Source organism: Eschrichtius robustus, chromosome 4 (genome assembly GCF_028021215.1).
Source record: "Eschrichtius robustus isolate mEscRob2 chromosome 4, mEscRob2.pri, whole genome shotgun sequence".
In the NCBI taxonomy this organism is placed as follows: domain Eukaryota; kingdom Metazoa; phylum Chordata; class Mammalia; order Artiodactyla; family Eschrichtiidae; genus Eschrichtius; species Eschrichtius robustus.
In genome coordinates, this window is record NC_090827.1 from 63,756,397 (window position 1) to 63,781,440 (window position 25,044).

Genomic DNA, 25,044 nt, shown 5'->3' on the forward strand with positions numbered 1-25,044 from the left:
TGAGGAGGTGTTAATGGAATAAACAGGTAAGGGGGGGCCAGAAGGCTATCAATTATTGAAAATACAATGAGAATGATGCAATCCGTTACCTGGTTTGTGCTACAACCCTACAATCAACCATCTGTTCAACAGAAACAAACCACAAAGTCTTTCTTTCCTGTGAACCTTCCTGAGAGTAAACCAAGACACAATAATATCTTAAGTCTCCAAACGTGAGACTCTCTGAAACACCTTTGTTGTTCAAAAAGTAATGACTTCTGATGGGACTTCCCTGGAGGTCCAGTGGTTGAGACTCCACACTCCCAATGCAGAGGGCATGGGTTCAACCCCTAGTTGGGGAACTAGGATCCCACAGGCTGCACTAAGCGGCCAAAAAAAAAGTACTGATTTCTGTAGTGCACAGATTCTTGTGCTTCAAGCTGATGGCCATAGAGTTAATGCTCTAAAGGTTATATTTGGTTAACTAATTTACCCAGGGCTTTCACAAATGAGCTATATCTTTTCTAAATAACTATAGAGATTGGTGACTTCAGGAACTAAACTATAAAAATGTTGGAGATCTCTGCTTTTTTCAATTGCATAACCTAATAAAATACAGCTTTTCTTGTCGACTCCAGGTCAGTGTCAAGAGAATCCATTATTGGAGAGTGCTGTGATGGGCTGTGGAGTTGGGTATGGGATCTCTATCCCTGTGTTACATGGCCTCAAGCTCACAGGTCAATTTTCGAATTTTCTTCTGGCTCATGAACTGCTGTCATGTTGTCAGTGCTGTACTTCTTGACAGCAGGTCACTCCTGTTTCTATTCACTGTTTCCAGTATGCAAGAGAATCCTTTTGCTAGCATAGTGGATAAGGCCTGGGCACCCATCCTCCAGCAGCTGAGTTTTAGCTGCTATCAGCTCACAGCTGTCTCCTTCTCTAGAAAACTGCCTTTTGCTGCTTAAGAACAGCCTCACCTGGAAGGTTATGCCCTCTTGCAGCCAGTTACTGACCAACGCTAATGGGGTGCTACTGTCTGAATATTTGGGCTCCACTAAAATTCATATGCTGAAACTTTATCCCCTCCGTGATGGTATCTGGAGACAGGGCTTTGAGAGGCGATTAGGTCAAGAGGGTGGAGTCTTCATGAATGGGATTAGTGCCCTTACAAGAGACCCCAGAGTGCTCCTTGTTCCTTCTGTCACATGAGGACACAATGAGAAGACTGTCTAGAACCAGGAAGCAGACCTTCACCAGACACTGAACCTGCCGGTGCCGTGATGCTGGATTTTCTCTTAGGTGCAGGGCTAATGGGTATGTCATGTGCTAACAGAAGAGTAATTTGAGAATACCTTTCAAAGAAATATAGAAAGAAAAACTTTTCCTGTCCGTTGGAGGCAAGAGTTGTCCCTCACGCCAAATGCATCATCAATATCCTTTACTATTCATGACTTATCTTAATATAAGTCATCTAGTCATAAAAGATCACACACATAAAAGAAGAATCTCTGGCCAGAAAGAGTTCATATTTTTATAGAGCTCAAAAGGTAAAGTTCTTACATAAGTCAGGAAAAAAACCCCAAAAAACTCTAGATCTTTCCCTGAAATATTAGTTTCAACTTGTAAACAGCAGAATTGCACAATTACTCTTTTGTTAAAGTCTGTTTCTGAGAGGTGATTAATCACATCTCCTTTTGTTTTTCAGATTTCTGCATATGGATATTTTTTGCACAATACCTTTAAAGTTTAGAGGTCATAACAGGTAACAGATTTCTTTGTTTTAAAACCAGCAAAAATTTACCATAATTTCACTTTAATTTCAGCACTCTAATATCAGCAGAATCCTTCTTTATAGCTGCAGCTCCCAGAAGAGGTAAGCTGCATTAAAACAATCTCAACAGGCAGTTTTACTGATTTTCTTACAGAGATTCAGGTTGAGGTGAAAACTATACAGATGTGCATGACAGACATGGTTTCTTGTTTACATCAACTTAAAATGCCAATAACACATTTTTGTATGCCTCAAATGATTCTTTGTGTCATTGTACAGAAATTTTAGCCTCCAACGCCGTCTTTCACTAAGGGTTTCAGTATAAAAACTTTAGGCAGCATGTATTTATCTCAGTATCTGTACCTTAACACACAGTTTCCCACTCCCATAAAACAAACTCTAGCTAAAAATAATTCTACTTAAATATCACTGAAAAGACATCTATATTATTTGTGTTATTTCAGTGTTATTATTCTGCATAAGCTGGTATCAATGAATGTTAATTCTGTAAAACTTCAGGCAAAATCCATATCGTAAACTAAACATTAAGACCAAGCATGACTCATCTATTAATGATGTATATAAGTAAAGATGAAAAGTAGAGTGTTAGATAATTAGCTTATGATTTAATCATCACATATATCAATTTATACAATTTTTACTATAACATATCTCATTTTGTTATCTATGAAACAGATACTTCTGCGTAGAAATAACATCTTTTGCTTCAGAGGTCAATTTTGCCTTACCTAAGTAAAGGAAACACTAAAAACAACAGAAACTGCACTGATACAAGTTGCCACTTGCTAGAAGCTAATGGTTTTTAAATTTTTATCATCAGTGAAACATGTTTTTCATGTAAAATTTACGCAGGACCCCAATAATTAAAACGGACAAAACTGAGCTATTCTGCCTTTACACGGTTAGGAGGCCTTGAGTCTCTCTGTCTCTCAACATCCCTGCCTACTGCAAAGCAGCTCCTGAGTCACCTCTCTGGAATCCTAGCTCAGTCTGAGAGGATTGTGAGATTAACAGATACACCCTACTATATTTAAAATAGATAAACAACAAGGACCTACTGTATAGCACAGGCAACTATATTCAGTATCTTGTAATAGCCTATAATGGAAAAGAATCTGAAAAAGAATAGATTTGTATACATATGTATAACTGAATCACTTTGCTGAACACCTGAAACTAACACAACACTGTAAATTAACTGTACTTCAGTTAAAAAAATTGTCATCATCTTCACGAACAGCACTCTTTGCTCCAAGCTGTGCTCTCTCCACACCGAGTTCTCTAACGACAGGTTAGGGGCATGTGACGTGAAGTAAGGATGAGAACGGAGAAAGGTCCAGATAGGTCAACGTAAGGATGAGAATGGAGAAAGGTCCAGATAGGTCAACTTATGCCACTGATTGGGGCGATTATTCAACTAATCATTTTGAGCTCCATTCTGGGCTGGGTGCTGATACAGAGAAGTTCTAAGTGTAGCTTCTGCATTCAATAAACTTAAGTCTACTCCATGTTCGTGGACACAAGAAGTTTTCTATGTAGGCAGCCTTAGGTCAGCAGCTTTAAAGCAAAGTAGGTGAACCCTGGAGGGAGGCCGGTGCTGAGCAGGATTATCTATCCACCTATCTGTTTATCTATCTACCCACCTCTTACTAAAAGTTATCTAAAATTACCATGAGTAGTTTAATCTAGGACTCAATAAACAACATTTCACTGGCCAAATACAACCCACTACCTGTTTCTGTAAATAAAGTTTTATTGAAACACAGCCATGCTCATTCATTTACACACTGTTCATGGCTGCTTTTTGCTACAGCTGCAGCGTTGAATAATTTCAACAGGGACTGACACACAAATCCTAAAATATTTACTATCTGGTTCTTCAGAGAAAAAGTGTGCGTACCGTGGTTTAATCTCTTGTCTAGGACTCCTATGTCACTTTACATTATTCTACTAAATAAAAATCTCATGATTTCATCAGAATAGTACATTACACATTTTTGTTTGGCAGACTTTTATACTTATTATTTCGTGAATAGTGTTTGTGATGCTGGTTGATTCACTGTAAATAATTCTGGTTTTGATCATTTGTAATTCAGTCATAGAATAAGCAAAAAGATGTAAATGATTCTTCTTTAGTTCATGGAAATACTGAACATGTATCAAAGCAGCAGACCGGGAAAATACCTTCATGGGTTTCAATCTCAACTCTATCACCACTCAGCTGGAACACAGAAAAAAGTAACTTAACTTTCCTGTGCAACTACAAATAGGACTTTTTACTTAAATAGCTGTAAAAGAGTACCATGAAGATCACTGTGATCCTAAATTTGGAAAATGCTCTAAAGTGAATAGTATCCTTCACATGAAAACCACTCTGTTTACAGTTCAGTAAGTCATGGTGGAAAATGTACAACCAAATAACACTGGTTCTTGAAAGAAGGCAATACTGTGTTGGACACATCCAGCGTAGATGTCAGTGACATGAAGAAGAAAGAAATCCCTCAATCCACTGAAATATGTAAAACATTGTGTGTATGTCCATTTACCTGGGAAGAGTGACCAAAGATTTCATTAGAACCTCAAAGGAGGCAGTGATGCAAAGAAGCTTCAGAAGTACTGCCTTCGTGTTGTTATAACTGAGATAATTCTGTCCTCCTAATACGACATTCTCTGTGTATTTCAACCACACTCCAATTTTCATTCACTCTAAGAGCAACTTCCTGCTTTCAGGATTAACAGTGATTTCTTAACCCCTCAGCAAATGTTCTCCAATTCAAAGATTAATCATTTTGTACCTACTTCTTAGTAAACTATTCTACATCCGTACTTACATCCTCAGAGGCATGTTAAACTTAACCATGTTCAAAAACTAACTCCTAATCTTCCTCAAACCTGCTCCCCCTAGGGTCTTGCCCACTTCTGTTAATAGCAACTCTATCCTCCTCGATTCTAAGAACAGAAAACCTTGAAGTCGTTGTTAATTCTTTTCTTTCTCGCAAGTCACATTATGGTGAAGACTTTATATTAAAATACATCACATCTCACCCATAGCTATGGCTACCACTCTTGTTCAAGCGACCATCATCTCCTCTGAGCTTAATGCAGGAGACTTTTATCTCGCCACTCTGTCCTTTACTCCTTATAGGTGATTCTCATTTCTCTGTGGCTTTGATCTTTATTCCTCAAAAGTCTATGCACAGGATTTACGTGATTAAATCAGAACTTTAATAACAAGACAGTTGGGAATATAATCTCAGAAGTCCTCTTTGCCTGTCAGAACTCTCATAGCACATGATCTCTAATTCTCATGCTGTTTCTAACCTTCTATTGCAAGCACACTGTAGCTCCCTTCAATGAGACCATCAGTGTTGTAAGGTGCAAATGCTCAGAGAGATGCCCAATGGGTCTGGTGACCTGCATCTAGGAGAGATGTCAAGTTTGGAGACATCAACTAAGGAGTCAGCTGCAAAGAGCTGAGCACTGGAGTAATAAAATTTAATAACACTACAAAGGGAAAGTGTGCTAGAAGAAACGAGTGTAAAACATCTAGGGTACCTGCAATGGAAGTAAAAACACCACAAAAGACTTTGAGAGTGATGGGTAAAAGGAAAAGTACAATCACAATGTTGGAAATCAAGGGATGAGAAAACAGTAACATGTGGGGGAGGGTTAATAAGGGTCTAACGTTGCAGAAATGATAATGAGGGATGAAGACTGAACAAAATCCATTGATTTATTTTTATTGCTTTATTTTGTGACTAGAATATTTTTGGTAATTTCTTGAGAGGAGTTCAAATAAGGGAAATGAGTTGAGAAATATGTGAGGATGAAAAACTGAAATGGCAATTCCAGACAATTTTTAAGAAATACAGTAACAAAAGGAAAGGCTAGAGCATGCGAGCATTACAGGATCAAGGCAAGTTCTTTAGAGCTGGCGAAGACTTTTGAGATGCTTGTGGTGGATGAGAAAGAACCCAGTTATGGGTATGGAAGGAAAAAGGGGGTGCCGGGAAAAACAAGAATGGAGGAAGGAAGGCGAAAGATTAAGATGGAGAGAGAGAAAGGGAGATTGACAAGGATTTGGCCTCTTTGGACAGGACGGGTAAAAGCCAGAAATGACAAAAGTATAACGCCTGCAGACCAAAGGGACTGTGTGTCACCAAAAAATAAGAAAGAAGAGCAAAGACAGGGGCAGAATTCAATTTAGGATATAGCAGGTACCAAAAGAAACATTTGTTAGTTGAATGAATGAAATCACTCATCAAGACACAAATATTTGACATATTTAAGGAAGATATCTATCAGTGTATCTACTTTTTCTATCTGGAGAACAAAACTAAAGTAAAAAAAGCATTCAATTTAGATCGTCAGGTAAAATCCATTATTCCCAGTTACATATGAATTTCAGATAAACAATGAATAATATTTTTAGTATAAGTATGTCCTATGTAATATGTAGGACATACTTACACTAAAAAAATTGTTCATTATTTATCTGAAATTCAAATGTAACTGGGACCCTATTTTTTTTTTTTTTCTAACTCTGGTGATACTATTTCAATTAGATATAGGCTATTTTGAGTAACAAAAGAGAAAGTAGAAAAATGTGGCCAAAAGAAAACAGAAGATGCACTGGGCCCCAGTTACATGGCTAACTAAGATAAGCTTTAAGGGAACAATAAAGAAGAATAAAAACAACAACTTTTAAAAGTTTTATTGGAGAAATAAAATACGTCCACTTAAATATTAACTAATAATTCAAGGCAGCAAAAGCAAGTGTCTAAATGAATGGTACCGAGATGATTAGATCATAAGAGGGACTAATTAACTTCACTGAGCACAGGGAAAACAAAAGTTAAACTGCACCTTGAAAAAAGAACTGGTCTTTGTAGAACTCTCATACTCAAAAGGCAGTAGGAAGAAGTGTGGCAGGACAACAAAACTAGAAAGGAATGAGAGAGAGAGTAACAAAAGCCAATGAAGAGGGGAATAAAAGTGACAAACTTTGGGTGTATATTTCTTTCTGCATTGGCAGAAACACAGAGGTAAAGCATTAGATGGAGAGACACCATGAGCAAAGATGCGGATTCGGGGACATATGATGCTTCATTCACTCATCCAATAAGTCCTTTAGGCACCACTTATTGAATGCTCACCATGAGGAGGAACCCCCAGTGAGTGGACCAGAGCAGAGTGTCTGTGTAAATGGGTAGTGAGAAAAAAGGTGCAAAGGAAATGGGACCAAGTTGCTGAGGGTCTTAACGGAGGTCAATCTCATGAAAAGAGATTTCAACCTATTTTTATGGATCTCATTTTCTAGAGGATGACCCTGTTAGTATTGAATGAATATGTTTATAAATCTTAAAAGTAAAATGTATACTGAAGGATTAATTTTAAAATTTAAAACACCATAGTAGCCTCCGCAAAGACAAAAGTGGGGGATATATGAGAGACAGTGGGAAAAATTTTGACAGTCATTGAAGCTAGGTGATGTGTACATATGAGGATTTATTGTACTATTCTATTTTAGTGCATGTTTTAAATTTTCCATAATATTTTTTAAAGTAGGAACATGTACTCTTTAAGGAGATTTAAGGACAGAATAGTTTTTGCACTTCACTTTCTTAATGAGAGAGAATCACAAGGATGTTATGCACAAGAAGATTAATATGACATTCCATTTCCCATGAAAATGAATGTTAGCGCCTAGAATCACCCTGAAGGTACATCAAATCAAAGCACTTTTACTTCCATGTCTGACTGCCAAGCGGTGTTTACGAGACTGTAACAGGCCTTAGGCCCATGATTAACAGCATCTCCATGTAGACTATCATGATGTTTCACGGGGTAATACAATAAGCAAAAAAATTCAAAAATAAAAATTAAAGAGTCTACATTGTTCTCTTTGAGTATCAACTGGTAAAATATAAGCCTTTAAACACACACACACACGTATATTTATATATAAACATATATATAAATGAGGGTAATGCTACAAATAAAAGTCTCAAGGTTAAGTGGTTAATGTACTCATTTAGGATTTTTTCCCTGCAGTGGGTGAGCCAGACTTGCAGTGACCTGCAACCTTACTTTATGGTCTACATGATGTATGTGAGCTGCGACTGTAGTTATATATACTGTTGTGAAATACCAAAACGAATTGGTTGTTTACTTATGATTAAGATATAGAAAGTTACAGGAGACTGTTGGTTGTCCCAACCTAACAACAAAAGCAAGCAGGATAAGCTATAAAATCATAGTTTTAAAAATTCCACCAGTGAGATGAGGATGCAAAGAAACCTAAATAAACTAAATTCCAAAGTTACAAGACCGTCATAGGAGAGAAGAGATCCATGGCTGCCTCATCCCCGGCAGAGTAGCAGGTGGAAGATAAATGCACTGTAGATGGAGGGATGGAGAAATAAGCCAAATCTTTAATGAATTTTTAATGGTTGCCTGTAGTCTGGGGTGACACATTGGAATTCTGTGGAGCCTCAGGTGTCGACAAAACCTGCGTCTGTCCACCCACCAAACTTTCTAATGGTCTTTGTCAAATGCACAGATCGTTCATAAAAGCCTGGAGATTCAACAGAAGAGCTGAGAGAAACCCCTCTTAGACACAGAGTCTCCATCAAATGCAAGAAAGCCACTTTCCTAAGATGGGAAGCAGGGCAGGAGAGCAGAGAGAAACGCCTCTGTGGCATTCAGCCACTTCTGAAAGAGCTAAGGCATCTGCCCTCTGAAGGTGGGGGGCAGAGCAGTTTGGCAAAGAAAGATCTCCCAAGGCTCAAAAAGCTGGGGCATAAAACAGGAAATAGAGCATTTCAGAGCACTTTCTGGGATGATGGAAATCTTCTATATCTTGTTTTGTGTGGTGGTTACATGAGGTAAAAACTTGTCAAAACTCATTGCAATGAGCACATAAGAACTGTGTCTTTTAAGGTATGACTCAATTTAATAAAAAACGAAAACAAAAAGGAATGTAACATGAAAAACAAATACTAACCGATCCATTCTATCACGTCTTCAGAAGAGAAGCTTCTGACGTTAGATTTTGAAATCTGTTCTCTCCCTCTAAGAGCTGGTAAGTGGAAGCCAGCAAATCTCAACACTAATTGCTTGGATACAGTGTGGATAAGCTGTGGCTGGTCTCAAAGATTTACAGAGCCCTTTTAAAGAGCTTTGTTTTGCAGGCTGAAGGGATATTCCAAGTGAGAAATCAATGGGAAAACTGATGAAGGTGAGAATATTTAAAGACACAATGATTCCAACAATAAATGCAAATAATGGAAAATCTGGCTTTTTATCTTGAAGGGTGGTTATTCTTGAGTTCTAACTTCTGTCTAAATGCTCTCATGCCCTGGCTTTCCTGCTCTTTCCCCCAGAAAACACACCCATACCACAAGGAAGAAGAAAGCTTGTCTTCATGCTAATGAAGCTGAAAAGAAAAGGCCTTCCTTCCTCTGACAGGATGTTCTTAGGGCCTTGTGAGAGGGCGTCTCGTGGGTGCCCAGGGGCTGCATGTCACTCTTACAGCACCTTCTTTCGTGATCTAATTATGGCCAAATGAAAAGAAGGAAATAAAGTCCTGCTGACTGTAGGTCTTAGGAAAGGTTCAGGGGAACTGAGCTAGTGTGGCCAAACACACAGAGGACCCAGTAGGTGGTCAGAAGCAGTGGCTTTCAATTTCGTCTCTCCACCAACCTGAGTTTCGGTGACAAACGGCCCAGTAGAATGATAAGAACACCTAAATAGAATAAAAACCGAACCTAACATTGATCGAGAGACAAGTACGTGCCAGCCACTCGGCGAAGTTTTGCCTATTTATTAATCTGGCTCTTCTCGCATCTTTGAGGGAATACTCTTATCATCACCGTTTTACAGATGGGAAGCTGAGCAGGTTCCACAGCCTGTTTTTAAAGTAGTGGAGCCCTGCGTTTGCAACCAGGCATCTGACATGAGAACAAAGTATCTGTAAATCCTTCTACAGGACATGCTATTCTGCTTCCCCACAGAATGGAAATATGCAGAGTTTGGAGTTAGAAGGCCCTGAGTCCAAATTCTGGTTTTACTATATACTGGTCATATGGCCTTTGGAAAGTCAGCTATCCTTTATAAGCCTCTGTTTCATCTACGAAATACAGGTAACATCATAAACTCACAAAGGTATTGTGAGGATTATAAACAATTAATGTAAAGAGCCTGGCCCCTAGTAGGTGCTCAACAGTAGGTGCTATAAGTGATGATAATAAATCATGTTACCTCTCTAACGCTCATTTTTGGATCACATATATGTGTGTGTGTTTATGCAAAGTATACATAAAGGAATAGATACAGATAGAAAAGGAGAAATAAAGAAGAGAATAAAAGTTGTCCTTTATAATTACATACACACACATTACATATTTTTCCCTAATTTCTTCTCTAGAGGTGCTGGACATAGCAACTTAACATTTTAATTAAGGTGTACAATTGATACACACATGAGGGGACTGCTGCCCTGGAGTATAGAGCATTCATAGGAACTAAAAAAGTTAACAACAGTAAACATTCCAATTTGCAAACACTGAAGCATCATGGTGCATCAGCAATACCACAGGTCGTGGAACCACCCAAACTTTAGTTCAATCTTTGTTCTACTAATTTATCGCTATGTGACCTAGAACAAGAAAGGTTATTTACCTTCTGGAGCTTCAGTTGCTCTCATTTATAAAATGGAGATAATTATGCCCAGTAGGTTGTGTTAATGATTACAATACATGTTAAGGTTTATAATGATGATAATATGTATAAAACACCTGGTCTCTTGTAGATGCTTTATAAATGGTAGCTAAATTATCATCATTATTGTGCCTTTATGTCCTCTGTCATGGTCATACCAGAAGTCAACCACAACTTCCATTTGTTTTCCATGAATCTTATAGTGACATCTTATTATAATTACATATCAATTACTAGAGTCTCTCCAGGACTTGCCCAAAGACAGGGCTTAAAAAATTCATTAATTTTAAAGCTTTCTTTGATTAGTTACAAAAACAAATAAGTTAGGAAACAATCAAGTTAGGAAACAATCTCTTTTTAAGTCATTGGAAGTATTTTATTAATTTTTATTGCAAATGAACTTACCGTTTTAATTAGTTACATATATATTTTAAATTTTTAATTAGATTTTAATTAAATTCCTTAAAAGTCTAGAAGGGAGTATTTTTCCCTGTGTTTTAGTCACATCCTTTTAGGCACTAGGCTGGCTGGCTGGCTTGAAGATTGAAAACTGAACTCTTTTCTGTATGTGGCCTTTAAAACATATCCATACTCTCTTTCATATACACACTCTCTCTCTCTCTCTCTCTCTCACACACACACACACACACACACACACACACACACACGCTCTCAAACATGGAAGAAACAGAGAGGCAAAGTTTGGAGAAAGTCAGAGAAAACAGTAACGAAAGAAGTCAAGAGAGCCATTGAACATGAAAACAAGAGAGAAACAGGGTCAAGTGAGAGTTGGCCAGGAAAGATACAAAGCATCATCTTTGAAAGGGATGTTGTGGGCACTGATTATATAATATCTGCAGAAGTGTTCTGGTCTCCTGAGAGATGGGCACTCGATCAATACAAAGTATTATGTATGGGTTCTGTCTTTATAACTGAAAGATTGATATTCTTTGGTAAGATTCCATATCCAGTGTAGAAGGAACACAATTACAAGTCTGAAACAGCACTTTCCCCTTTTTCTCTAACACAAAAGTCTTCTTCCAGTGTGCGACCTTCCATGCAAAACAGCTCATTTTTAAAGCTTAGTTCCAGTCTCTTAAAGATCCTTGGTTACAAGCCATGGGAAAGGATATCATGTGACAGAGGCACGGTCCTTTCTAAGTGACACGGGAAGTGTCCTGCTACAGTCACCCTCAGTGAAGGGAACACAGCACCATCTGGTAGTCAGAAGAATTCGTAATCGTACTAGAAACAAAGAGAGGATACTACGCTCTCACTTTGCAACTTCGTCACTTTCCCTTGTGAAAATATTTCAAGGTGACAATTAATGGACATAACAGTCAAATTCCTAAGAAGGTTTGAAAAGTATATTGCACTTTAAGTGCACTTAAGTTTGCACTTAAGTTTAAAAGAAAAGGAAAAAAAGCTGACTAGAGTACAGAAAATGTTTTTCTTGTCCCTCTGCCATCACTGACTATTAAATATGTGTTCAGACTAGGCTTGCTGAGTGGTGGGAGACATCATATTATGAATATTATTAGAGTGTACAATATGCAAATGATCTGAAATACTAAGCCACTTACCGCATCAGTAGAAGAAATAGGTGGCAAATCTTCAGGAGTCATTGTGGTACCATTAGACATGGAGATATTAACTGTAAGCAAAAGACCATATTTTATTGTAAAAATAAAATTAAAGTGACCTATATGCATATTTAGGAATCTAAACAAGCAGGCTTAGGCACTAAAAAAAAACGTCTTCAATAACAACATAAAGGCACAATAAGTTTTTCCTTATTATAACTGTATTCACCTTTCACCTACATAAAACAACCAAAAATTTGGACATGCCTTTTGTGCTCTCATCTGATAAGAAACAACGACAAATATTTAAGGAGATGATATTGTACTTTGTTTCAGGTTTAAAAAAAAAAACCCAACACTTCTATGTTACTAAAAGGCACTGAATATATTTTGCCTAGTGGAAAAAATGGCTGTTAATAAGTGAGGAAGTTGATCACTGGCTTCATGCACAGTCAAATCTCATGAATTGAAGCTTTACTAATTAAGAATCAGCTGATTTTTGAACTTTGGAAATTTGGAATTCATATGAGACAGTATATCTTTGCAAAATGTGTGAAAACAAAAAAGTGCTAAATAATAAATTATATATAATGTATTATTATAATGAGCATGAATATTTAATCTAATTTTTAAATTATTTTCATACAGTTTGGCATCATTTGTAGATTTATGAAGATGTCACTTGCAGAAGAACCTAGTTTATTTATTAAACCAACCCTCCTCTTTGAAATATTTCATTGCTTCCTTTCTACTTATGAGTCTAAAATTAAAACATAGGATTTGAAAAGTATTCTACAATTACAAGATTTTTCTTTATCGGATAAGCTCTTTTCCTATTATTTGAAGCTTTATGTATTAGAAAATAAATTGTTATGCAGAGACTATCCCTCATTTACGGAAATATTATGAAACAACACTTACCAAGTTTTTGACTTTGAGGCTCACAAAGTTCATTTAACATCCAAATTGCTAATTATTGTTTGGTCCCAGAGCGCCCCTCAACCCAGCCCCCAGATCCCTAGCCTGTCTTCTTAGTTTGCCATGTTTTAGGTCTCACTTACATAAACTTCTAAGAAGAAACAAACAGGTTTATTTGACTGTTTCAATTTAGAATATAAGATCCCTAAATGAAGAAGAAAAGGGATATGCCTTGTTCACTGCTTTCCGCCAGAATCTGCCCAGTCTGGCACTTAACTAACAGGAACTCAAAAATATTTGTTAATTATTCAACCTTCAAAAAGAAGGAAATCCTGCCACTTGCAAAAGCATGGATGAACCTGGAAGACATTATGCTAAGTGATATAAGTCAGACATGGAAAGCCAAACACTGCATGGTATCATTTATAGATGGAATCTTAGGGAAAAAAAAGTCAAAAAAAAGTCTGGTGGTTGCCAGCAGTTGGGTGGTGGGGGAAATAGGGAGAGCCAGTAAAAAGGTACAAATTTTCAGTTGTAAGAGAACTAAGGTCTGAGGATCTAATTATAACATGGTGACTGCAGTTGATAATACTATACCATAGAACTGAAATTTCCTAAGAGAGTAAAACTTAAGTGTTCTCACCAAATAAAACAAAATAAATATGTGAGGTGATGGATATGTTAATTAAATTAGTGGGAATCCTTTCACAATGTATACACATAACGAGATCATCATGTTGTACACTTTAAATATAATTTTATTTGTCAATTATACTTCAATAAAGCTGAAAAACAATTGTTTTCTGTCAGTAAGAGAAGCTAGGAAAGGGGTCATTCTATGACTACAAATGAATGACAGCAGATAAAGACAAAAGAATTGAAATAAGGAAAACAAAAGGGGAGAAAATACTTAGCTTTGGTTCTAGTTTTTTGCAATCCATTCTGATCTTTGAAGGCTCTGGAATTGTTAAACTTTTAACCTCATGCTAGCTGCCACCAGGGCTTCCCTAATTCATCAGTAAAACAAGCACACGTGCAGACTCTGTTTTCTCATGCTTTGTGTTTCATTATAGGCCACAGAAAGAATCAAAATAGGATAAAGGATGCTTGGCCCAAACAGTAAGACAAAACATAAATCCCCGAAGGAAGAAGATGTTAGTAAATTATTAGTAGTGAAACCTAGAATCTTATTACTATTTTGTTCTAAAAAGCTTAAAGTACATTTTCTTACATTATTTCATTTGTTCATTGTACAACATATAAGAGCACATAACAGGTATACTTTTATACCCGTTTTATGTTGGATGGGACTCTGAGGCAAGATATGCCAGGTTTCTTGCCCAGGATTACAGAGTCAACCAGAAGTAGAGCTGGTACCAAAACCTTGTCCATCATTCTTTCTTTTCCTACCCAATATTTCTATTCATCAAAATCAAGATGATTTATGTGGCCACAGAATTCAAGGTGGGAGATAACGATTCACCAGTGTTAGATGATGTGGATCTCTCTGCTGTAAATAGGAATGTCTGACCTGTCTGAGCATTTGAAGGAAAACAGCACATGAGAAATCAAAGGCACTATTTAGAGGGTGTCTGGGAGGCTGTCCTTCCTGAGCTAGATTCTTTAATGCAATTTTATGAGCTTCTTGTCATAACAGAGTGAAGGTCTTTTTGCAACACACTTTTCTGCCTAGTATGAAACAAGTAGTGAGGAGGGAGGAGGAAGGTATTCCAGGCTCTTTCCTTGTGAAATGAACGACAGATAATAAAGACCACGAGTTCCAATCTGAACTTTTAGTAACTGCTCTGGAGTTCTGGATACATGTCAATTTGCTCATCCAAGTTTCTTTCATCTTTTCAGTATTCCTCTGAGACAAGCTATGCACATTGGCTCTCAAAATCCCAAAAGACCAGTATCAAAACAAAAGTAAGAAGTATATACTTTTCCTACTTATTTTAATAAGTAGCTGCTTCAAGAGAAAGACTTCCAAATAAATATATAAACAAGCACTTCTATAAATAAACATATTGGCAGGATATGGTAGAGCCCATAAATAAGATTAAAAGTAAATTTCTTTAAGCTCACAGAAGAGAGAATGATCAATTCCAATTGGAAACTTGATCTACAAGAGCCCTTGGACACCACTTGGATCCAGACACATACAATGCAAATATTTTGGCAACCAATTGCAGAATGATCTGTGTGTATAGAATCTGTAATATCCTTAATTAGGATTCTGGAAAGGTGAAATGGAAAAGCCAAAACACACTGCACTCTGTGTCTTCACTATTTGCTTAGCACCATGGCTTATGAAGCAAAATAACATTTTGCTCTAGGAACCTGGTTAATTTAGAATGAGCCAATAGTCACTGGGACAGCCTGTGTCCCATACTTGGTTTCAGGTAATTTACACAGGTTGACCATTATACGTTCCTTGGATTTTCACGTCTTGATCCTCCTTTCTGTGTATCAAATTCTAGCTGATCCTCTGGAATGGAGGAATGAACACAGTAATAGATGTTTAAAAATGTGTCTGTCACACAGATGGTCAACAGGCACATGAAAAGAGCTCAACATCACTAATTATTAGAGAAATGCAAATCAAAACTACAGTGAGGTACCACCTCACACTGGTCAGAATGGCTATCATTAAAAAGTCTACAAGTAACAAATGCTGGAGAGGGTGTGGAGAAAACGGAACCTTCCTACACTGTTGGTGGGAATGTAAATTGGTGCAGCCACTATGCAAAACAGTTTGAAGGTTCCCCAAATAGCTAAAAATAGAGTTGGCATATGACCCTGCAATCCCACTCCTGGGCAAATATCTGGACAAAACTATAATTCAAAAAGATACATGCACCCCAATGTTCATTTCAGCACTATTTATAATAGCCAGGACATGGAAAAACCTAAATGTTCATTGATAGATGAATGGATAAAGAAGATGTGGTACATATATACAATGGAATACTACTCAGCCATAAAAAAGAATGAAATAATGCCATTTGCTGCAACAAGAATGGACCTAGAGATTATCATACTAAGTGAAGTAAGTCAGAAAGAGAAAGACAAATACCATATGATATCACTTATATGTAGAATCTAAAATATGACACAAATGAACTTATTTATGAAAAAGAAACAGACTCATAGACACAGAGAACAGACTTGTGGTTGAGAAGAATGTATATATATGTATAACAGAATCACTTTGCTGTACAGGAGAAATTAACACAACACCGTAAATCAATTGTCAATAAAATAAATATTAAAAAAAGAAAAAAATGTGGCTGTGACTTTTCCACCTTAAGCTGGCTTTTAGTCTTTGTGTTTAATGAGAGATCTAGAGAAAGAACAAGCTGCAGGAGTTACGAGCAGAAAAAGAAGGTGATATACACACATCAATGATATATACCTCCTATGTAGAGAATATCAACTGTACTGTTTAAGGCTGTTCTTCTTTATCCTCTAGTGACCGGGCACCAGGAACTACCCCATGAATCCTCCGCTTTACACGTTAGCAGAAATGGTACCATCAGGAATATGCACCAAAGCTCACTTGAGGCTAAGAGGTCAAGTAGGAGCAACAACCGGCCACCAAGGCAGATTTGCCTGCTCTGAAGCACCGTCACCTCACAGTATAGAGAAAGGAGTCCCAGGAGAACTGCGCTGGAATGCTGGCTGCTCCACCTTCTGGAGCACAGTGGCCCCAACTCCCTTGCCACATAATCTTGAGGACATTACCTCACTCCTCTTGACCACAGGTTCCGCATTGGTGAGAGTGGATTTGATACCATCCACCCCATAAGGTTACCGTGCAGATTAAATAAGGCAATACAGGCAAAATTGCTAGCACAGTGCCCAGTACCAGGTAAACTCTAAATAAATATAGCTAAGATTACTATTAGCTTCACCACCCAGAGAAAGCAGAACTTGACCCCAGGAAGAATGTCAGCTACCTCACAAGGTTTATGTGATGATCAAATACATATATATTATTAAAATATTATATATATTAAAATATAGTTTATTAAAATCCAGTAGTAAAATGTCTGGCATTTGGATGGTGCTTAATAAATGTTAGTCAAATCTGAATTTATACCTTCAACATAGCTTCTTAGGGTGGAACTGATTAACCTGCTCTGAATAAGAAAAAATTGAAGAGTATTCTCCATGATAATAAACCTTTAATGTTTTATTCCATTCTATGTAAGCAACATCTTAAGGCAACTAAGTAACTGGAAAATAAACACAGAATAAAATTTAGAATAAGTGTCTTGCCTGCATGGTCATGTCAGATGTATTTAAGGATTCTGGATATCTTGAGCACACGAGTGCCTCTTGATAAAGTCAAATATTTATGCTTTAAGTTTCCAGATCAATAAAAGGACAAAAATGGGTTTTGCAGGGATGACAAAGTGAAGGAGGAAAACTTTGGAAGAAGTAGCTCTTGGGAAATTACCTGCTACTATCTCAGCCTTAAGTCTTAAAACAAGCAAAATTAATAGGAAGTTTTTACTCACTATTTCTTGCTATTATCCTTTTTGTTTTCCTAAGCATGTTTACCAAACCTTCATGCTTGAGATTTCCACTGGCACTAGACAAGTTCAAGGTAAGATGTTCTTTAATCCATGAACACTCTATTCACATGCTCACCTATGACGTTGCACTGGAGCTGAGCTACTATCTGGTAATAAGCTGGATATATTTAGCCACTACTTTCACAAAAACTTCTCTTCCATACCCACCCATCATACACTTAGGATGTGCGTAGACATTATTCTCGGGGACATTTTCCAAATCTGGGTTTTATTCAAACCCAAAGCTAGAGAACTATCCAGGTCTGGTGATTATCCAAATACACTGCTTCTCCTTTTCTGATTCCTGCAAGCGTTATACAGAAACTGCTAAAATATAGGTTAGGTCAATAAAAGGAAACTAAAATGATGGGTCTTTCAAATATCCGTGGTTATCTCAAAAGACCGTGTTACCAAGAATGACAAAATGTCAGCTGCGCTAGTAAAGTATCTTGGCAAATGCAAGCCTAAGCAGTGCTACAGCAGAAGGCCTTGCACCTCCTGTTCAACCCTTGGTCTATGACTTAAACCCACTGTATAAGCAAAAGAGGGAATAACATAAAATAAAAATAAAACTGCATAGAATATGATGCAGGTCATGAAAGATGAATTAGGGTTATCTTTTATGTCCTAATTTTCTTTTAATGGGCTAATTATGAAGCACATGTTGACTATAATATGGGACCACAGGAGACACGATCCAGCAGTTCTTTTTAATGGTTATGACATACTGGTGCATAGCATTTATCAAGATAATAGAAAAATTATACACAAAAAAAAGTAACGAAATTCCACGCTAGTGACGATAGTTTTAAAGCATTTGCAAGCCTACTCGTGCTGTAAATATAACCAAGGTGTGGAAATGGGAGTCATGCTTACTTCCAATCACTTGACTTGGTCTGACAGTTTCATGCCAGGAAAAAGGTCATGTTTTACTTAGAGATACTACAGACAGTGATGCACTCGGTGCCTGAGAAAGGCTTTATTCTTCTTAATCATTCATCCATTATTAAGCATGTTCTCCCTGGAACAGTCAACACTGAATCGATAAGATATACCCTTTCTGTTAAGAGTATAGTGTCTATCCCCTTGAGGCAATTTTCCTTGCCTTTCTAATTTGTTTATCATATTTAGCAAGCCTTTTTCCCCTCCAGATACAAAACCAACACCTGGTCAGAAAATTTATTTTGACCCTTTCCAAAATATTAACAATGCCCTTAAGTGTATAGTCACTGCAACCTTGACATATTAGGCAAATGAACAAAGGTACTAGGGTAGAAATTTAAAGTCTAGGTCAAATGAATTTCTGACCTCATTCATTCAAAAAGTAATTAACACTAATTAAAAAGCAACACACTTTATAAAAAGCAGTGTGTATATATGTGTGTATGTGTGTGTACATGCATGTGTAAGTGTGTGGTGTGTGTGTGGTGTGTGATCTGCTTCATTGCAAGTAGCACAATTCTTAAAAAGCAATGAACTACACCCTCAGTAAATTTTTGTTGATAGCAGAAGGGGAAGAAGAAAAGGCAGGAGAAGGAAGAGAAGGAGAGGGGGAAAGAGAAGGAGGAAAGTCTACGTCCTGTTCCCTATTTACAGAATTCTAGCATTAATGTTTTTGAATGAATTACGTAGATAGACTCTTTTTAGAAGAACTAGGTATCTCACCTCTGGGACTTTAAAGCCTTTTTCTACATGACTGTGTATAGTGTACAACACCTTTGTAGTCTTGAGATTCAGGGGTATAGTATTAAATGATCTAACTATGATGCACTGAACTCCTTAACATTTTTCCCTTTAAATACCACTTCAATGTTTCATATTTATTTACAACAGTACCTTAGTTTTTGTTTGTTTGTTGGTAAGCTTACAGTGAAGCCTAGTCAATATCTTTTCCTAGGAAAATTTAAAATTTAAATTTAATTTTAAAATGGAAATTAAAATTTAAAATTTAAATTTAACTTCCCTTTCTAGGGAAGTTAAACGTGTGAACCCCTTTAAAAGAATACAACTAAAAGATTTAACTGCTGGGGCATCTTTTGTGGGACAGTGAGAAATGAAAAAAACAACAAATTTTTACTATTAGGTGCCAAACAATTTTACATATCCTATTTCATTTAATCCTTATAGTAACCTCTAAGAGTAGGTACAATTACTAACCCAGCTCACAGATTATAAAACAATGACATTAGGAAATCAGCCTGGCCCAAGGTCACACTGCTAACTAGAGCTAAAATTCAGTTTCCTTTACTCCAAAGTATTTATGGTTTATATTTTATCACACTAACAATTTTCTAAATTGGGATGTTGGTGATGAATGAAATATTGTGAATTGTCCTTCAATTGGATATTGTTCAGTTTTCATTCTGGGCTTTTGAACTGAATCATCTTCTTTCCTATATACCCTCTGCTATGTAACCATCAAGGCACAGTGGGAAATAGAACATCTATTACCTCTATTAATATATTAATTAATAACTGTCTTATTTCTAGGAAAAGAGAATGCTAGCACAAAAACCATGTGCTAATAAAAACCTGACTGATGTGTCAAATTTCATGGCTAACTTTCCTCTTAGCAATTGCAACTGAGCTTCCTTAGTTCTTCAATAAATGAGAACCTGGGTGTATGAGGGTTACTGAGCAGCAGATGGGGGCAGGAGGAAGGGACGAAAAGGTGCATTAAGACAAGGAAACTCAGGAGATGATGAAGTTTTATGGAAGCAAGTGAGAACAAGAAAAGATCAGGAAGGGAGGAGGAAGAGTTGTCTTCACAAAGCACCAAAAAAGCCACAATATTATTGTGGCCGTGAATATAGTTTTCTTAGAGGTGAAGTGACCCCTATTTCCTTTCCTGTAAAATCATTCCTCAGTTTGCAGGATTACGACTCCATCTGCGCAGTTGCTGGTTCATCGTTACATACTGCCCCGGTGTTGAAAAACAAGTCATCCGCCAGTTTAAATATTATTGGCTCATTGATTGAATTCTTTTACTAGGAGTGCATGTTGCGATGAAAGACCAGTCTTTTATTGTTTTTAGAACACTTACTCTAGCTGTATATGCAACTGTATTATTCTCTCACTATTGGTTTTCAGTTTGTCGTCATGAAGAACTAAATTTATGGTGGGTCTATGCAGTCTTCTATCAAAAAGTATTAAGGTTATGGGAGAAATACATGATCATTCATCTTAAAAAGGGTTTTGTAAAACATGAGATCGTCCTGAAAATGCAAATATCCATTTGCCTTTTTCCATACCAGAAACAGATCTCATCTCCATGGATTAAATAATCCCTCGCATTCACGTACATACCTTCCATGAGTGCCACTCATCTGAACGACTCTAAACTAGGGGGTGCAACCAACAGTCTTGCTGCAGAATGAGCCAATTGCCCAACAATATTTGCTTAGAACGGAGCATGATGAAGACTGGTTTGCTTGTCCTGTCATTCATACTTATGAACCCTAAATTTTAATAAATAACAACAGCAATAATAATGGTTGTTATATGCTTAACATTTAATTACTTACTAGAAACTGTCCTAAATGTTTTGTCTGTAAGACCTCATTTTTTTCTTCAAAACAATTCTTTAAGGAAGGTACTATTATTAACCCCATTTTATAGGTAAGGAAGATGAGGCAAAGTTTCCTTGGGTAAAGGAACTTGCCCAAAGTCACGCACTGGTCATTAGCCAAGAGGGACTTGAATACAAGATTTTCTGACTTCAAAGCCCTGCTACGCTGCTTTACTGGTAACCCCTAGAGGTAGTGGAATTGTCAGAATCCTTCCAAGACAGCTCCTAGCTATTTAGGACAGACTTTTTATACAACCTAGGGAAAACAGGTCAAAGGAAAAGTTATCTATCACCCCCTCAGCCAGCACTTGCTATGCATGGGTAAAATCGGTTGAAGCCTCAATATCACTTTCTCAAGAAAACAGAAATCCTTCTTGGAAGGAAAATCACATGTAAAATTTTTGTTGTACTTTTCACAATGAAAACGCATTCAGATATGTCTTCCCTGGTTTCAAATTACCTTCTCTGCCAGCATCCAATTAAAACAATGAATGCAAGTTTCCAATAGCCTCAGGTAGGTGTGGGGCTGACACTAGGGAGATCTTTGTGACAGGTGTGCTGACAAAGTCCTCATTTGGTTCATGAACACTTCAAACCTCCAAACAGCTGGTAGTATTTTATTTCCTCTAGAAAATCTTAACATATGATTACTGAGAATGCCTAAGAAGTCAGCACACAGACTTTTCCACAAACAAATAAATAGATAGATAGAAACAAATAAGTAAAAAGGAAAGTTCAAAATCCCACAATTATATATGTCTGTGATCCAATATTTTGAACGTGTGTAGTTTGGACTTCCCCCGCAATGTCCAGGATGCACGGTTAGAGGGAGTTTTACCCCCTTCTCTCCCAGGAAGAGCTCTAGGAGTTGTGTAATGGCAACACATTTTCTGTGTCTCTCTGGGGAGGATATTTAATTGGTTCTAATCATATCTGTCATGTATTAAGTGCTTACTCTTTTCCAAACACTTCTTAAGTTTTGAAATATTTCTCATCAGTATACATCTTAACAATAATAGGTCTTTGTATCTACGGCACCCATGTTGCCTGAATCTTCAAATTTCCACTTTTTACCTGTCTCCGCTTGCTTTTAATAAGCATGGGATTTATTTTAATGTGAGCTGATTTTCCTTAAACAAGACAAAAAGAATCCATAAGTGCAAAACCCAACAATGCCCTATCTTTTAACCAGTGTCACTGACTGACCCATTTTTAGGGAGATACTGTTCTCTTTCCTCTCACCTCTCAAGATGCATATGGGTCTTATAAGACTTCTCCACCAAACTGGCAGAGAGAAGGCGACAGATATACCACCAAAATAGCCGGGAGTCATCTGACACAGCCTGCACAAGCATTAAAATTCTTCATAGTTCTTGTTGAGCTTTTGAATTAAGCATCTTGCATTCTAGTCTATAACAAAACCATGTTTGTTTTACTGTAAACAGTAAGTGGTTTTTCCTTAGATCTATAGATATAAATGGCTGTTACATGAATGTGCCCTATGTTTAAGCCCAGGTTTACACAGCCCTCAATACACTGCTGTGTTTCTGGTGCTACAAGACCTTAGTCAAAAAGTACATCAATTTTTATTTTAAGGGACGATGACCTGTAGCTAATGTCACAACTAGGTATCACTAGCACTATTAGCATTTAATTGTCTGACACAAATGTCCACCCCTCATTCTACCAAAGCAGATGTAAAGCAACTTTCCCCAAAGTAAATCTTTTTTTCCCCAAATGCCTTCCATATTATAAAGTGATAATGAATTACTCCAAAAGAAATTCCAAAGAGCAAATTGAGCACTGTTCTGTGAAAAGGTTCTGAGGCTGACTCACGTTTAGCAAGATGGATGTTTAAGTGCTAAGATGTATAGAATCATATTCCTTACCAACAAGTTAATTTTATGTCTTCCCTAACTCTAGAATATAAATCTTCTCCAAGAACATAATATTCCTTCTTTTATTTCTTTCTTTTGTTTCTTATTTTCCTTTCCTTTCTTATTTACGTTGTCTAGCCCAGATGAACTATAAAGCTCTACTTTATCACTAGGTGACTCTAGTCTGAATTTCTTTCTTAATTTCATGCTTCGAATCACATAAAGTGAATTAGTATCTTGCTTCTTCTATAAGTTTAAGATAATCTATTTAGAATTTACTTAAGGAAGAGATTCCTACAGCAATAAGGAAGCAGCAAAATAAGGAACAGAAGTTCAGAGGACTAGGTTGGTATGGTCCTTAATATCTGTTATATAGATACCTGGTTTCCTCACCTATCAGAGAAGATCAAGAATAATGTACACAAAATGTCCTTGCAAATACTGTAGCTTGAGTTAGTTTCAAAGCACTGAGCTAATTATGTTCACATTCCAGAGCTCCTGACTTCACTTCCCGGTTGAATCCCATGGCTAAGATACCTCCGGCAATGAGACTATAAATTCAGTAGGATGATTTCTCAGAGAAAATAAAACCCTTTCCTGAGGATCATGATACCGTGTTGAAAGTGTGCATGCATGGAGCCTACGGCTTCCTCCAAACACGGGGTAAGCATAAACACTATAAGCATGTTGTCCTCACCTGGGTTGGGAGGCATACAAACACAGGAAAATTGAGTATTGTAGTCCACTTTGAAGTTGGAGTTGATGGGGTAGTAATCAGCTAGCTTGATCATCTTCTTGAAAGCATCGTAGATAAAGATGAAACTAATCAGAGAAGAGAAGCCCTCTTCAGTGAAGCGAGTGAAGTACTGAACCAAGAAGCTGGCATCAGTGGCCACCAAAAGGAGACACATGAAGGCTGACCATAGGCCAATCCAAAGGCGAAACTCCAAGTAGTCAAAATTATGGTCCCTGGAAAGAAGGCAGAAAGGCATTTAGACTCCTCCTCCACGGAACACAAAGAATAACCCAAAACTACCAAATGACTATAGAATGATTGTTAAAAATACAAGATCTCTTTTAGCCACTAGATATAAAGCTCATTCTTGATTTTACCCAGAAAGTATTACCTTTAAGGATTTGGTCTAGTGACATTAGGCTACCGCTAAGAAATAATTCCAGAAGTTTGAGAAAAGCACATCAAAAGTAGTCATAACATTTGAATGTAAATAACTCATTAATTTTCTTCTTGTATTGATCCTTTTATCATTATACAGTGTCCTTTTTTATCTTGCTTTATGGCCTTTGTTTTAAAGTCTATTTTGTCTGATATGAGTAGAGTGACCTCTGCTTTCTTGTCATTTCTGTTTGCATGAAATATCTTTTTCCATCCCCTCATTTAATTTTCTCATTCAAAAAAGACAATCCCTGCCTTTACAGAGTTTGCAGAATAAACAATTTGAAAGCATAACACTGGTACCCAGCATGTGCTCAATAAATATTTGTGGGCTTTCTGCTTAAGGAAGATGCTAAGATAAATATGTCCTCTGTCCCCAAGTCATCGAAGTCTACTGAGGAAGACAAACTGATCAACATAATCACACTATAAAATACTAAGTGATACCTAAAGTTCCCACACAGTGTCACAGAAGAAGGAGTAACTAATTCGGGCTGGTGTAGGTGGGGGGACAGATAAAGTTGCAGAAAAAACTCAAGGTATTTAAGGATAAGCAGGAACTTTCTGGATAGACCAGGGAGGGCCAAGCCAGGAAGAGAAAAGAGTACTCAAAAAGGCAAGTGTCATGAAACTGCGTGCAATGCTCCCTGTGGACCAAGTGCCACCAACACAGGGAGATGGGATCAGATATGTAGGCTGTAGTTAGATCAAGAAAGGCTGCATTGCCATGTTACCACTAGACACTACCACTCCTCTTGAAGCTCGCTCACAGGCATGATAACCTTCTGCTGAAGCTGTGTGTGAAGAACAGTCTTAGAATAGGTTGCCTCCATCTAAGTGGGCCATTTTTTT

At 37.2% G+C, this 25,044-nt stretch overlaps 1 protein-coding gene across 3 annotated transcripts in view; it reads right to left on the bottom strand.

Annotated features, from left to right (window-relative positions):
- SLC4A4 (solute carrier family 4 member 4) overlaps positions 1 to 25,044 on the bottom strand; it is a 346,852-nt gene that overhangs the window by 54,231 nt on the left and 267,577 nt on the right. For all 3 annotated transcript variants that reach the window (XM_068542846.1, XM_068542845.1, XM_068542847.1), the window contains 2 exons: positions 23,716 to 23,987; positions 12,076 to 12,146 (listed from right to left, as the gene is read on the bottom strand). In XM_068542846.1, the coding sequence (XP_068398947.1) occupies positions 12,076 to 12,146; positions 23,716 to 23,987 (343 nt within the window). The remainder of the gene's footprint in view (positions 1 to 12,075; positions 12,147 to 23,715; positions 23,988 to 25,044) is intronic.